The sequence below is a fragment of the Balaenoptera musculus genome, chromosome 10, assembly GCF_009873245.2.
Source record: "Balaenoptera musculus isolate JJ_BM4_2016_0621 chromosome 10, mBalMus1.pri.v3, whole genome shotgun sequence".
Taxonomy (NCBI): domain Eukaryota; kingdom Metazoa; phylum Chordata; class Mammalia; order Artiodactyla; family Balaenopteridae; genus Balaenoptera; species Balaenoptera musculus.
This window is the reverse complement of record NC_045794.1, coordinates 36233956-36250443: the sequence shown is the minus strand read 5'-3', so window position 1 is coordinate 36250443 and position 16488 is coordinate 36233956. Positions and strand designations below refer to the sequence as shown.

The 16488-nt window shown below is 38.3% G+C and overlaps 1 protein-coding gene across 2 annotated transcripts in view; it reads right to left on the bottom strand.

The window, feature by feature from the left end:
- The window catches only part of ANO6 (anoctamin 6), a 210420-nt gene that overhangs the window by 69892 nt on the left and 124040 nt on the right, over positions 1-16488 (bottom strand). For both annotated transcript variants that reach the window (XM_036865316.1, XM_036865317.1), the window contains 3 exons: positions 3039-3104; positions 1953-2240; positions 1618-1731 (listed from right to left, as the gene is read on the bottom strand). In XM_036865316.1, coding sequence (XP_036721211.1) covers positions 1618-1731; positions 1953-2240; positions 3039-3104 — 468 coding nt within the window. The remainder of the gene's footprint in view (positions 1-1617; positions 1732-1952; positions 2241-3038; positions 3105-16488) is intronic.

The following is a 16488-nucleotide window of genomic DNA, read 5'->3' as shown; positions in this document are numbered from 1 at the left end:
AGTCTTTGCTTTCTTTGGTCTTAGAGATTCAGATAAATTGACAGCGAATATAACAGAGTAACAGTGCAATATAATATAGTATTTTATTTCAATGACAGAATTTATTTTAAAAGCTTAGATATAATATCCTTGCATTTATGGAATCATTAAGGGTCTAAAGCAGTCACATTTTAAAAATTTCATGTCATGAGTGATGTTACCAGCTAGAGAAGTGCTCCTGAATTTGAGGAGTTGCTGTCATCTCAGTACATAGTCCTTAAAAAATGTCAACGCTCTGCTGTATCGCCATCGTGACAAGAACCCTGACAAGACGCCTGTTTAAAAGCCCTGTGATATTCCAGGGCCCAGTTTGAAAATGGTATTTCAGAGGGGAAGAAGCCTGTATTACAGAAAATGATAAATGAAATGGTCTAACATGTATTTTTCTTACAAAGAACCAATACTTTTCTGGTTGATGATAATAATAGTAATTATGAAAATAGCTGACAGATATATAGTACTTATTATATGCCAGGAAGTGTTCTAACATTGACGTGGATTCATTGATCCTCATAACCAGGGGTATCCAACCCCTGAGCCACGGACTGGTATCAGTCTATGTCCTGTTAGGAACCTGGCCACACAGCAGGAGGTGAGTGGCCAGTGAGCGAGGGAAGCTTCACCTGTATTTACAGCTGGTCGCCATCGCTCGCATTACCGCCTCCTGTCAGATCAGCGGCGGCATTAGATTCTCACAGGAGTGCAAACCCAACCGTGAACTGCGCATGCGAGGGATCTAGGATGCGTGCTCCTTATGAGAATCTGATGCCTGATGATCTGAGGTGGAGCTGAGGCAGTGATGTAGCACTGGGGAGCGGCTGCAAATACAGATTATCATTAGCAGAGAGGTTTGACTGCACAGAGACCATAATAAATCAATTGCTTGCAGACTCATATCAATCAAAACCCTACCAGTGAGTGGCCAAGTGAAAACAAGCTCAGGGCTCCCACTGATTCTGCATTATGGTGAGTTGTATAATTATTTTATTATGTATTACAATGTAATAATAATAGAAATAAAGTGCACAATAAATGCAATGTGCTTGAATCATCCCTAAACCATCCCCATCCCCCCATGCGTGTAAATATTGTCTTCCATGAAACCGGTCCCTGGTGCCAAAAAGGTTGGGGACCACTACTCATAACAACTCTATGAGGTAGGTACCATTATTACCCCCATTTTATTGTTGAGGAAATTGACGAACAGACAGGCTAAATGACTTTCACAAGATCATCCAGCTAGAACATGGCACAGCAGGTAGTTCAGACTGAGTGTATGCTCTTAACTGCTAATCTACACACTCCACACATTAACTATGGGTAAGCTACTGTTCATTCCTTTGTTCATTCATTCATTCATTGACTCATTCATTCACTCATTTAAACTGAGGGGCTTCCCTGTGCCTGGGATTCAGCATTAAACAATACAACATGGTTCCTGCCCTAAATGAGCTTGTAGTCTTGCAATACGTTGTTTTCATTTTACCAAGGAAGAAACAAGGTCAAGAAGTTAGCCCTTCCCTACTAACACTGGAGTACACATTAGATATTTTATTTCATTTTTGCTGTTTGACTTACATCATGGAGAGGGAAAGCTGCCTTGTAGATCCCAGAGCTTACGAGTTTGTTAATCCCAAACTTTTTAACGTTGTCCCTTACTTGATACTTGATCCGAGAAAGAATGAAGTAAACCTGAAAAGATTCCAAAATAGAGTGTGTGTTTTACACAGTGTAACTAACCAATCATTGTTTACTATCTTAACAGGAATCTGTAGGCATATTTCTTTTCTTTCTTTCTTTTTTTTGGGGCAGCTTTTAAAAACCAAACCAAACCAGCCAAACTAAACCACTAATCATCCAACAGCAGGTTCTAAATCACCCAAAGACAGCAGCTAAATTGGGTTTAGACTTACAATGCGGCTTCTGGTGGCTGGATTGAAGAACGTATCTCTATCTTGAATGTAAAAGTCATTCATGCGGTTCTTCTCAAATGGGGCAGTGAAAAACTCTTGCTCTGGCTTGATGATACTTTCATCCACTTGGAGGACTTTGGTAAACCAATTGAAATTATCGAAGGCTGAGGACCGGGTTTTAAGATCATTGGGTTTCAGAGGCAATTTGATGTGCATTATCTCAGCATATGTACATAGCACTTCCCATGGGGCATGTACTTTTACAAATACAAGCTTGTCATCCAAAATCTATATTGGAAGAATGAAAACACAAACCAGAAAACCAAACCAACTATTTTCACAGTTTTAAAACACAGATTTTTTTTTATGTTGCATAGTTCTTTCATAAAATTACCAATATTTTAGATGAAAAAAAGCAAACGTGTTAATTTTTAGTCCAAATTAGTAACTAAACATAAAAACACTAGACTAGTCACTGCGGTGTTATTGTAATAACAATTTTTTAAATTTCTTAAACCTAGAAGAAGACTGTTTAATTTATTATATATCTGTTCAATGTCATGTTACATGGCCATTAAAAAGAATTTAAAAGAATTATATTTATTGATATAGAAATGCATTTACTATATAATAAAGGGAAAAAAGCAAATTTAAAAATTGTGAAATAATAATTTTCCTTTCTGGAAGGGAAAAAAATGTATACATCTGAGCAAAAAAATGTTTAGAAGAACTGTAAGATTATTTATGGATAATTAAGGTACAGATTCCACTATTCCTACATTTTCTATTTTTTATTTTTTGGTAAACTATTGTTTGTATAATGAAAAAAATCTTCAAAAAGGTTCTTGAATAAATACATTTATATGGATTTATTATTACATTCTTTGGCTATTAAAAAAGATCTGCTGGCTTTTATGAGAAACAAATGTATATTCTATAATGCAGATTTTGATCGACTCCCTTCCCAGCTTACAGCTAAGGTGTGGCTGGGGTTACACGTTGCGAATGCCATCCCAGCATCCCGAGTGACATGGGGGCTCCCAGCAGCAATGGGCAGCCAACGGCTGGGAAGGGTCTGACACTTACCGATCTGGTTGCTTCTAGCTGCAGGCCGTCACAGATGAGGTTAGATTCATATGCTCGTCTTTTCCTCTGTCAAAAGAAATTGGAAAATACGTTAGGCCTTCAGTTTTACCAAGGGAACAGAAAGTTGTTTGTTTGTTTTTTTTAATAAAAAAATAAACAACAAACCAATTTGAACCCGATGAAGAGACACATTTGCTCAAAAGAGCACAGAAGCAATGAAAGTGCTCTGGCTATTGGTGACTTGTGGGTTTGGATTCCTCAGATGGAATGCTGTGGAGAGTAACTGGATTCTCTTGGCACTCTGGAAGACCCTTGGTTGTCCCTGTGAGTTTATGGCCATTTGAGGTGCATAAAAGTCTCTGGCTTTGGCACAATTCCAAGGACCTTTTTTGGCTAATGAGAGGTTTTGCACACAAATAGAGTTTTTGGAGTTCCATTCACTGATGTCATTTACCAGAGTTATGGTCCAGATCTGACAGTTTACATTATCAAAATTTTGTTTCTATACCAGACATTCAAATAGTTCAGTTTTGGATGTGTATATTTCATCTTTGCATGCCTTGACCAAATTCAATTTAAAAAACACAGACAATTTTGGCAAAATGCAAATAAATTTTTCTCTCTGCAAGAATGAAATGTTTGTGAAGCTATAAAAAACACCTAAATCTACAAAACTAGTTAATTGATAATATATCTGTCCATATTACATGACCATTTAAAAAGATACAGGATACACCTTATTTATTGATATTAGGTTCTATCTGGCTAGGCTGTGTCCTAACTTGTAAGGGAAGCACGTAAAGGTAGAGACTCATTTGACCTTTGAAGAGAATGCTTTTGATGATGAAGGAGTTATGCTGCTTTATGAAAAGAAGAAAATGAGTGGACATAGGGGTTAACCACACAGGGTCTGAAACCAGCCTGCCTGGGTTCAAATCTGATGCCATTACCTACTAGTTCTTTGACCCTTGGCAGGAAACCTAAACTCCCTGGCCTCATTTTCCTCATCTGTAGAATGGAGAAAACTTCACTGGCTTCCTTCTGAGGTTCTCATGAGGATTATATGATTTAAACCACATAAACTAGAATTTCCATCTTTAATAATCACAAGAGGTGAATTGGACCAATTCTCCCACTGAAGACAACTGAAAAAGCTGCATTAATTTCAGTTTTTAACTTCAGCATTTAACAAGATAGAGAGGAATTACTGGGTCAATGCCTAGGTAATCCAGTGGGTCAGACAGTCAGGGCACTCTGCCCAGGGAGCAACACTTAAGATTTGCCAGCTGTGAATGGGCAGAGGGGGTGCTGGGCTGCTGTGCTACAGACAGTGCCTAGAACATGAAAAGCACCTAATAAATGTAAAGTGGGTGCTGTATGTAAAAGGTCAAAGGTGAAAAAATACACCTAGCATTTGACTAAATGTGACTCCCAGTGGAATCCCTAACCTATTTTGTGGAAGTATTAGAAACAGAATATTGCTTTATTTTCATATATTGAGTGAATGGTTATATAGTACTTACTGTGCCAGACACTGTTCTAAGAGCTTTACAAATATAACACACTTAATTATTTGTTACAACTTGAGCATAGAATAGTCACTTAGTGGAAAACCAGCAAGTGCTATAAGTGAACAAGCCAAACTTGCCTAGAAAAGCCCGGTGAGATGAGAGCCAGGGTGGGCTGGAGGTGCCGCTTTCCCATTCTGTTCCCAGCAGGTGGCCGTCCACTCTGCCAGTCTCCCATCCCCCATCTCTGCAATCCACCCTGCTATGTTTCTCAGCCCTCTCCACCCCACATCCACCATATCCCCAACGTCAGCTGGGAAGCCGGTTCAGACCCGCCCTGCTTTGTACCCAAGCAGTATTTCTTCACCTTAGACCCCAATCCTTATATTGTGATTCCTGCATGGCAGCCCGGTCCTTGTTCCTGATGGCTTCTTTCTTTACTACTGTGTGAACGCTTTTCTGATCCTTCAAACAACGCTTGACAAAGTGCTTGGCACGAGTACATGCCCAATATGTGTTTGCTGAAAGAATATACTCAACAAACACGTATTAATTTGTTCTACAAACATTTCCTGAGAGTATCCTTCAAAGTGCTGAAGATTCAAAGAAGAATTTGAAATAGTCTGCTGTAGAGGCACTACAGACAAGCTCAGCATCCAGTGACCTAGAATCTTCCCCAGTACAGAAGGACTGGAACATTCACTCATGGGTCTACGGCACTGTAATGGACATCTGTCATTCTTTTTGGCCACTCAACATTTTAACTCCCACCAGAGCCCACGTCCCCTACAGCAGATAAAAACAGAAACACTCCCGTTCCTTGTCTCCCATGAAGTTCAGCTACTGGCACATGAGCTAGGCGCTATTCATCAGACCACCCACTCCAGACTCTGAGTCAGAAGCTAGAGATGCAAAGAAGTCAGGCCACGCAGAACCCATTCTGGGGTGGCTGGGAGAGCAGATACCTGTTCCAGAGACAGGACAGTGACGAGGGTTTTGGCAGGAGGCTTTTGGGGAACACTGCTGGTCGGTGGCGCCAGAAGCAGCTCTGGGCCCCGGGGAGCAACCACGCTTTGTCCCAGACCAGCTGTGTAGTGGGATTTGGGGCATTGCCTCTGGCAGTCTCGTCTCCAGGCTTGTTTGTCCAAGCCTTCCAATGACCTGTGAGCCCCCTAACATTCTTCTGATAAACTCTTTGTCTGCTTAAATTAGAGCTCATTTCTGTTGCCAGTAAGAATCCTAAAGGAGTAACCACGAACTAGGGAAAACTTGTTAGCCTAAAACTGAAATCACTGTGCAGTGGAGGGGGGTGGTGTTCTGTGTAGACCGGACACTCTGACTTCCTCTCTTTCCAGGGAGATGACTCAGCCTGAGGCTGTACCAGGGGCAACCCAGATCATCTCACTAGCAGGTCATAAGCAGAATCCAACTGTCCTCTGTATCCTCTAGGAGTCAGGAATAATTTCAGTTAGGACATGAAGGCTCAGATCCAAGGATTTTAGCTCTTATGAACAAATGTCCTTCTAGTTAGAAGACTAGGAGAATCATTCCAAAGAGGGGCTCTCCTGTGGTTTAATGGGTGTGCGAACAATGAAGTGCTGGTAGGAGAAACCACATAACTGTGTTAATGGCTTTATTAGAATCCATGGTTCCAATCACAGGCCGCCATGAGCACAGCTGTCTCCTTCTTGCCCCCCTCCTCCAACCTGGGGAGCGGTTCAAAACTTTGAGGTGCTCATCGCATTCCACACCCTCACTACCAGACTCCGAAAATCGCCGTACCTCCTTCCTCGACAAATGCAGCCGCTCACGCAAAGTCCTGCACATGCCTTCTCTCTACCTCTCACAGGTGGCACAAATCTATCTTCCGTGTGTCGGAGAGTAAGAATTGTACTATCTGTCCTGAGCGTTGCTGTGGCAATATCTTTCTTCTCTTCAGTCCTTTATCTTCATTGCTCTTGCCAACAAACACCTTAAATGTTTCCCCATCTTTAAGATATGAAATCTGCCTCAGTCCTGGCTGCTCTTCAGTTACCATGGCCACCTCTAGAGGATGCTTGTCTTTTAATCTTGATATCCTTAGCAACTTAGAACAGGCCTAAAGTAGAATAAACAGGCAATAATGTCTGGTGAAAGATATGAATAAGTTGAGTGGATGGTGGGTGGATGGTTGCCTGTTATGTGGGGATTGAATGAGGAATACAAATCATGAGGGTAGCAACTGGGCTCCTCTTCCTGAGGGGCCCCCCACCCCCAAGTGCTCCATGAACTTTTACTTACGGGGCATTATAGGAATGACAGAGAAGGACAGATACAGTTTAATTCTGGAGTGTGCTAGCACGAGATAGCTCTGGGGCATCCAGAACAGGAAGAGGCTTCCTGACCCCCAGGAATCTGAATTATGAGATGACAAAGGGGGGGCCAGTTCAGAGAACCTGGAAGGAACCGGCGCCCATGAGAGGTCAGTCGGTCATTCACACTACCAAACACAAACTACTCCTGTCTTGGGTTGTATCAGCTGCATCAACCATGACCGTGACAAGCCACATAGGCGCGGGAGTTAGACATAAGTTCCTCCTCTGTGGGATTTCTAGTTGAGGTCATGACTCCTTATCACCTTCATAGGACTCTATCCTCTCGATTTTAGTCTACCAATTGCCCCTTAGCTCTTGTAGTATTGGTCTTCCTTTTACTCCTGGGCATAATGGTTAAGATTCCGAGCAAAAATTCAAATCCTGGTTCTGCCATTTGCTAGCTCTGTGATGTTGGGCAAATAAACTCTGCAAGTATCAGTGGCTTCATCTCAAAGGTGGTAAAGGAAATAGCTTCATCTTGAGGGTTTTTTTTCTTTTTAAGGATTAAATGTGATCATGGGTATAAAGTCCTCAGCATGAGGCTTGACACACAAGCTCTGTAGACATGTCAGCCATCATTACCTTCTTTCTCTGCTTTCAAATATGCTCAACCTCCTTTATTCCTTAAAAAAAAAAAAAAAAATCCTCTCTACCATGTAAGCCTTAGAGGCTCACCTCTTTTATTTAATATCAAAAATCAGAACAAAAATAAGCAACCCCAATCACTTGGCTTCCACAATGTGCACCCAGTGTCATCTTAATCCCTCTAATGGGATACCAATGACACCATTTTACCAGAACTCCAGGAAATGGATCTTAAATATGAGTCATTTAGCCCTCCCTCTTCTTGACTCTTCATACCACTACATTGTCTTGGTCCTCAGACTACTTTCTTTGATATCTGATGGATGTATATCCTTTTCATTCTCTGAAGAAAGAATTAATATTGTTAAAATGGTCATACTACTCAAAGCAACCTACGGACTTAAGGCAATCCCTTTCAAAATACCCATGACATTTTTCACAGAACTAGAACAAATAATCCTGAAATTTATATGGAACCACAAAAGACCCAGAATTTCCAAAGCAATCCTGAGAAAAAAGAATGAAGCTGGAGGTATAACCCTTCCAGACTTCAGACTATGCTACAAAGCTACAGTAATCAACACAACAAGGTATTGGCTCAGAAACAGACACATAGATCAATGGAACAGAATAGAGAGCCCAGAAATAAACCCATGCACTTATGGCCAATTAATCTATGACAAAGAAGGCAAGAATATACAATGGAGAAGACAGTGTCTTCAACAACTGGTGCTGGGAAAGCTGGACAGCTACATGTAAAACAATGAAATTAGAACATCCCCTCATACCATACACAAAAATAAACTCAAAATGGTTTAAAGACCTAAATATAAGACATGACACCATAAAACTCCCATAAGTGAATATAGGCAAAACATTCTTGGACATAAATCACAGCAATATCTTCTTAGATCAGTCTCCCAAGGCAAAAGAAATGAAAGCAAAAATAAACAAATGGGACCTAATCAAACTTAAAAGCTTTTGTACAGCAAAGGACACATCAATGAAAGGAAAAGACAACCTATGGAATGGGAGGAAATATTTGCAAACAATGAGACAAACAAGGGGCTAATATCCAAAATATATAAACAGCTCATACAACTCAATATCAAAAAAAGAAAAAAACAAACAACCTGATTTAAAAATGGGCAGAAGACATGAACAGACATTTTTGCAAAGAAGACATATGGATGGTTAACAGGCAGGTGAAAAGATGCTCAACATCACTAATTATTAGAGAAATGCAAATCAAAACCACAATGAGATATTATCTCACAGCTGTCAGAATGGCTATCATTAAAAAGTCAACAAATAACAAATGCTAGCAAGGATGTGGAGAAAAGGAAACCCTTGTACACTGCTGGTAGGAATGTAAATTGGTGCAGCCACTAGGGAAGCCAATACGGAGTTTCCTAAAAAACTAAAAATACAACTGCTATATTATCCAGCAATTCCACTCCTGGGTATATACTGGGAAAAAACAAAAACTCTGAAAAGATACATGCACCCCAATGTTCATAGCAGCACTGTTTATAATAGCCAAGACATGGAAGCAACCCAACGACTGGCTTAAAGAAGATGTGATACATACACAGACGCATGCACACAAACACGATGGAATATTACTCAGCCATAAAAAGAATGAAATACTGCCATTTGCCACAACATGGATGGACCTAGAGATTATTAGGCTTAGTGAAATAAGACACACAGAGAAAGACAAATACTATATAATAGCATTTATATGTGGAATCTAAAATATAATACAAATGAATGTATATACAAAACAGAAACAGATTATTTTATTTCAGATTGTTGGATATTTAGGTTGTTTCTAATTTTTCACAATTATGAAGGTGCATGTAATTTTAATTTCTTTAATATGTACTGCTGTACTGCCATAGAGAAAAGTTGTACTAATTTATCCTATTTTAGTTCTTATTTGGTTCTTTACAAAGAACTCCTGCAAAATTTACCTGATATCTCTTGATAATTGGTAGACCTTGGAGTTGGTTTATAATGCCCTCTATTTTACCACTAACTATAAATACTTAAATAGTTGAATCAAGGATAGAACATTTTTATTTGCTTAAACATGTTAATATATCACCTTGGTGTTACTTTGATAAGACAGTTCTTGTTATTTCCCTTTGGCATGGCAATTCACAAAGAACTAGTGGAATATTTTAAAAATTGATTAAACAAGTTTTCTTGGTTTGTCAGGTAGCTAAAGTAAATTAGCATATATGCTATATTTGTCAAACAGGCACATATCAGGAGAAGACTGCTTACTTAAGAAAAGGTTGCTTAAATTTATTTAATATGAAATCATCAGCTTTACTGCTCTGTAGAATTTACACTTGGGTAAGTCACAGTGTTTTTTTCTTTTTTTTTTTAATAGATCTTTATTGGAGTATAATTGCTTCATAATACTGTGTTAGTTTCTGTTGTACAACAAAGTGAATCAGCCATATGCATACATATATCCCCATATCCCCTCCCTCTTGAGCCTCCCTCCCACCCTCCCTATCCCACCCCCTAGGTCATCACAAAGCACAGAGCTGATCTCCCTGTGCTATGCTGCTGCTTCCCACTAGCTAACTGTTTTACATTCGGTAGTGTATATATGTCAGTGCTACTCTCCCACTTTGTCCCAGCTTCCCCTCTCCCCCCTCATGTCCCCAAGTCCATTCTCTACGTCTGAGTCTTTATTCCTGCCCTGCCACTAGGTTCATCAGTACCATTTTTCTTTTTCGATTCCATATATATGCGTTAGCATACGGTATTTATTTTCTCTTTCTGACTTACTTCACTCTGTATGACAGACTCTAGGTCCATCTACCTCACTACAAATAACTCAATTTCATTTCTTTTTATGGCTGAGTAATATTCCATTGTATATATGTGCCACATCTTCTTTACCCATTCATTTGTCAATGGGCACTTAGGTTGCCTCCATGTCCTGGCTATTGTAAACAGTGCTGCAATGAACATTGTGGTACATGTCTCTTTTTGAATTACGGTTTTCTCAGGGTATATGCCCAGTAGTGGGATTGCTGGGTCATATGCTAATTCTATTTTTAGTTTTTTAAGGAACCTCCATACTGTTCTCCATAGTGGTTGTATCAATTTACATTCTCACCAACAGTGCAGGAGGGTTCCTTTTTCACCACACCCTTTCCAGCATTTATTGTTTCTAGATTTTTTGATAATGGCCATTCTGACCAGTGTGAGGTGATACCTCATTGTGGTTTTGACTTGCATTTCTCTAACAATTAGTGATGCTGAGAAGCTTTTAATGTGCCTCTTGGCCATCTATATGTCTTCTTTTGTGAAATGTCTATTTAGGTCTTCCACCCATTTTTTAATTGAATTGTTTGTTTTTTTGATATTGAGCTCCATGAACTGTTTGTATATTTTGGAGATTATTAATCCTTTGTCCATTGCTTCATCTGCAAATATTTTCTCCCATTCTGAGGATTGTCTTTTCGTCTTGTTTATGGTTTCCTTTGCTGTGCAAAAGCTTTTAAGTTTAATTAGGTCCCATTCGTTTATTTTTGTTTTTATTTCCATTACTCTAGGAGATGGGTCAAAAAAGATCTTGCTGTGGTTTATGTCAAAGAGTGTAACAGTGTTCTTGACATTTAAAAAAATTAGGGTAGAGCTGTCTTCCATGTTAAAAATGAAAGAAAATTAATATTGCATATTGCCTGACATAGCCATTGCTCAATAAATATTTGTTGAATAAATGAATATGAGGCCACACAATTTTTAGCTTAAAATTATCTATGTGCCTTATTGGAACCCTTACATGTAAGAACCTAAACCTATGTTTATAGTCTATGATGTGTATTTGGCCGCACAAAATGACTAAACCAGACTCACTGGCTCTGAAAAAAGCCCAGCCATATACTAGATGGTGCTGTAAGTTCCTCTATCTCTAGGGGAGCAAATTCACTGGGACTTTAACCTGGATCTTTTTTTTTAACCTACTTCTAGCAAATCCAAAGTGACTGTAATCATTGAGGACTTATGGACATCACAAAAAGATGTATTTGATTCTACTACTGTCAGTGGAGAATGGTACTGGGGGTTTTAAGTAGAGAAGGACAAGAGCACTTATCCTACCCCAGAAACTGGAATTTTATTCATACCTCTTTTGGGATGTTAATAAAGCTGTCAGAGAAATAAAGAATAAAGCAATCAAAATCACAAAGGACAGACTGGCATAATTAAGGCAGCTTTCTGTCCCCTAAGCACCTGAGATTACACATCTCATTTGGCTTAATAAAGTCATTGTTGGGAAGGACTTGCTTTTGAATTATACAGTAATAATACTGATTTTAAACACCAATTTCTACCATTTGCTTTATGTCACCTAGCTTTTATGCATAAAAAGCAGGGGTTGCAGTGTCTAAGAAGTGAGATTACTAAATACACTGTGATGATAATAAATCAGCATAAACCAGTAGGGATTAATGAAATATATGAATAGATTAATTTCAAATATTCTTCCAGCTTTGTTAGGAAAAATACTGATGGTGCCATCATTGTATTTTTGAATCTGCCAATCTTTGTTACGCCTACGAAGATGGATGAGAAATAAGCCAAAGGTACTTAATTTGTGCAAGAAAACTACTCTCATTACTCAAAGTGCTTCTTATTACTTATATATCATGTGTGCAAGAAGGTTTGGTAAGCAGGAATAAATTATTTAATCAGGACTTAATTTAAATTCACGTGTTGGTGATAAAACATTGAACGTTAGCGGACCGATCTGATGAGGGATTTACTCAAGTAGGTGACGTATGTTCACGAGGGACAGAAAACAGACGAGCATCCTAAATGGTAAGCATAGAAAGGAAGTGAATATTTACCTGAAGCTTATTTCCAACTTTTCTTTTTAAATTAACATTTTTGGTGTAATTACAAAAATAAACAAATGGTAACTTAGAAAACAGACATTTTCTGAGAAGGAAAAAAATCATCTGTTATCAATCCACTAAGATAACTACTGTAAACACTTCAGGGCAATATTTTCCAAACTAACCTACCTGTTTATATGAACAACCTGGAGTGCTTGCTTAAAATGCAGATTCTAGGGCCCCTCTCCTGAACATTCTGGCTCAGTACGCACAGGATGGGGCCTAGATAATCTAGTTTTAACAAGCAAAGCAGATGACTCTTATCATCAGACAAGTTTATACTATTTTTTTAGGACACATCTTTTCTGTGCATATAAGCAGCTTTCTTTTATGATTATTTATCCCCTTCAAGCCTGAGAATTTGGTATAGTTGATTTTTCCCAACCCTTCACCCTTTTACAGACGACCCTTTAAAAAAGTGAGACACAGGTGACTGTTGGGACCAGGGCAAACGACAGCTTCATTCAAAACTAACTCAGAAGGACTAATCTGGAAAAGGATTTTCTCTTCTCCACATCTTTCTGAGATGAAATGGGATAATCAGATTTTACTTTTCAGGATTTCACTGTCTTGTTTGTCTGTTTTTAAGGATTGAGCCCAAGGACACTTCCCATTTTGGAAATAAGAATCAAGATTCGGATTCACTGCTCTTGTGCTGAGTACTCAAAAATAAAACCAAATATGCTTACACCAGCAACACATCTTGTAGTTGTAATTTGAAACTGCTGATTCTAATTTAATTTATTCCTTTTAACCTACAATCTTAGTTTAAGCAAGTAGGGTGTAAAGGAAGGGGATAAAAATATAAAGAGCTCCCTGCTTTAGTCTAAAATTTTAAGGACTTAAAGCTAAACCTGATTTCATATCCGAAAAGAAAAGACAGAACACCTACCAAAAGTTATCTGAGAAGGTGAGACCACCCAACACTGGCTGCCATCATCACTTAACCTAGCCTAATATTTTTCATGGACTATTTGTAGCAAACATGTCATTACCAGGAATTTTTTTATATTATTCTGATTCTTCATAATCCCCTTCTGCCATCCCTTTATTTTTTCAATTTGGAGAGTGTACGGCAACATTAAGTCGACTCAATCATGCCTTCCCCTTTAGGAGGCTCCATGGGACAAATTTCTTTCTGGGGGATCTTTAGACCAGAAAGATTGTATTTCTTTTGAATAACCAGTTTTGTTTTTTATTGTGTTGAAACTTTAAACCGTGCTATTGACAACATCCTCTATTTTCTTTGGCTACTAGGAAACTCAGAGGCAAATTTGCAGATGAACTCTTAACTTCTGAACAGGACCTTATGGTTAATAATAAATCATTTTGTTTATTACTTTGACACATGGCTTCATTTTATTTTTCTGGCTTTTACATTTCTGTCACCTTGATTTCCTCATCTATATTTTTGGTATATTCTGTAAGTGACCTCAAATCCTTTTTAATGAATTATAAATAAACTATGTTAATGTAGTATTAGCATAAGCAGGAAGCTAATGACTATAAAAATTATACATTGCATTTTAAAGCCAACAGTGAATGATGTCTGAGTTATCTGTACTGTTAGTTATCATCTTATTAACCACAAATAATCATACACTTGATGCACATAAGACTTACTGACAAATAAAGCAGTGTGATCACCTTGATACAAAAAAAAAAGCATTTGATAAATTTTAAAACCCAATTATAAAAACTCACAGCAACCTAGGACTAGAAGGGAACTCCTTTAACTTTTTAAAAGAAAACTACCAAAAATTTATAGTAATGTGATATTTAACGGTGAAATTTTAGAACCATTTGCACCAAAATCAGGAATACAGTGGTGACTACTATGTGTTACTGGTTTTATTCAAGGGGTCTTAGCCATATCACTTGGACAAGAAAAAGAATGAAATATAAAGAAAGGTACAGCAAAACTGTCACTTGTAGACATATGGTCTTCTTCTGAGAAAATTCAAAACAAGCATTAGAAACTATTAGAACTAAAAAGTTTATCAAGGTAACTAGATACAACTTATAAAAAACCAGTAGACTTCTTTTTTAACATACACAATAATAAATCACAAACTGCAATTTAAAATGTGTCTGACAACAGCAACAAAAATTTAATATAATAGTTAATAAAATGTATAAGATCCTCATAGATATTATTATAAAACTTTACTAAAGTATGTAAAACCTCAATAAATGGAGTGACGTACTGTGTTCAACATATTAGAACTTTTTGATGAAGTTTTAACCATTTGCAAAGAGATCTCATTTAGCTTCTGGGTAGAGTTCCAGCCTCATGATAAGTCATCTAAAACAATGGATAACAGTTTTAAAAGCTCAAAGGGGGCTTCCCTGGTGGCACAGTGGTTAAGAATCTGCCTGCCAATGCAGGGTACAGGGGTTCGAGCCCTCGTCTGGGAAGATCCCACATGCCGCGAAGCAACTAAGCCCGTGCGCCACAACTACTGAGCCTGTGCTCTACAGCTCATGAGCCACACTGAAGCCCACACGCCTAGAGCCCATGCTCCGCAACAAGAGAAGCCAGCGCAGTGAGAAGCCCGCGCACCGCAACGAAGAGCAGCCCCCGCTCGCTGCAACTAGAGAAAGCCCGCACGCAGCAAGGAAGACCCAACACAGCCAAAAATAATAAATAAATAAAATAAACAAATTAAAAAAAGAAAAACGCTCAAAGGACCTGTAACCAATTAGTCAGTTGTCTCACATAATTTGAAAGTTTGCATATAATTTAATTCAACACTCATTTTTTGGAAAATTTCTTATTCTGTAGTCTCCACTGGCCAGATCCACTAAAGAATTCTTAAGGTCAGATATACAATACAAACTTATACTTCCATATATAAACTTTTCATCACCTTCAAGGAAATAAACTTTCCATCAACTCTTAGGAATGGATTCTGCTGATAAAAAAGTAAATATCGATAAATAATAACACATTCAGGATTTCTTATACTGTTATTGCGCTATCTAGACCTTTCTACCCTCTTTACCATCATCTGCGTTATACCATTACTTGGTCATAAACACATCTGTTTGAAGGGAGGTCAAGTGTCAGACAAAATGAAATTCAGAATAGATCAGTTCTGCCACTGGTTAGCAGTCTTGGATAAAGGAAATGGAAGAGAGCATGACTAACAAAACTGAGCAGGAAGAGCTCGAGAAATACATGGGAATTTGTTTTATTTAAAACATTTTTGCTCTTCACAACATAGAGCAAACCTATTTATATATATTTAATCATGTGCTGTGCCAGACATTGCTGGCTGCCTATTCAACAGCCATTCTCCCTTCTTCATTACTAAGAAAAGCCTGATGGTCTGTCAGATACTGGGTGATCAGGTGATTCAAGAGAGGAAAGACTAGTCTTGATTAGTCTATGCTAATGATGGTAATTCCATTCATCTTGCCATAGTTGGTTTAGGAATAGACCTGTGACAGATAATCAACAGTAAAAGGAAGAGGGGAGCTTTCTTCCCCCTTCGAAAGGACCATGAGAAAGGGCATTCCCTCTTTCTGCCTCTGGATGTCTGGAAATGCAGCAAACATCTTGTAACAAAGTGAAGACAGTTTAAGAACAGCCAACATTTGAGGATGGCAGGGCGGAAGGATGAAATGAACCTCAATTCCTGATGACCTCATTAAGCCAATAAATTACCTAACTCAGAAATGCTCCTTTGTCCGGGCTATTTCTTAAGTGAGAGAATTATTATTTCCTTTTAGCATTTAAGCCATTTTGAGTTTGGTTTTCCTGTTACTTGCAGTAAAAAAAAAAAAAAAAAAACATTCAAACTGATTCTGTGCCACGGACAGCAGTACTAGCTAAGCGAACACTTATTATTGGAACAACTTATGATCATCCTCATGTGTAATCTAAACGTAAATGGATTATGCTTTTTAAAGGGAGGTGTGAAGTTCTGAGGTATTTTCACTAATATAAGGAGACAAAGTTACATGATATTTGGAGGTTTGGTGTAGAAAAATAATTTCTATTTTGCTCATGTGCAGATGCAGCCTTTTGCTCTTCTATGTTTTGAATACTCATAGCCCTATCAGTTCTATCCTT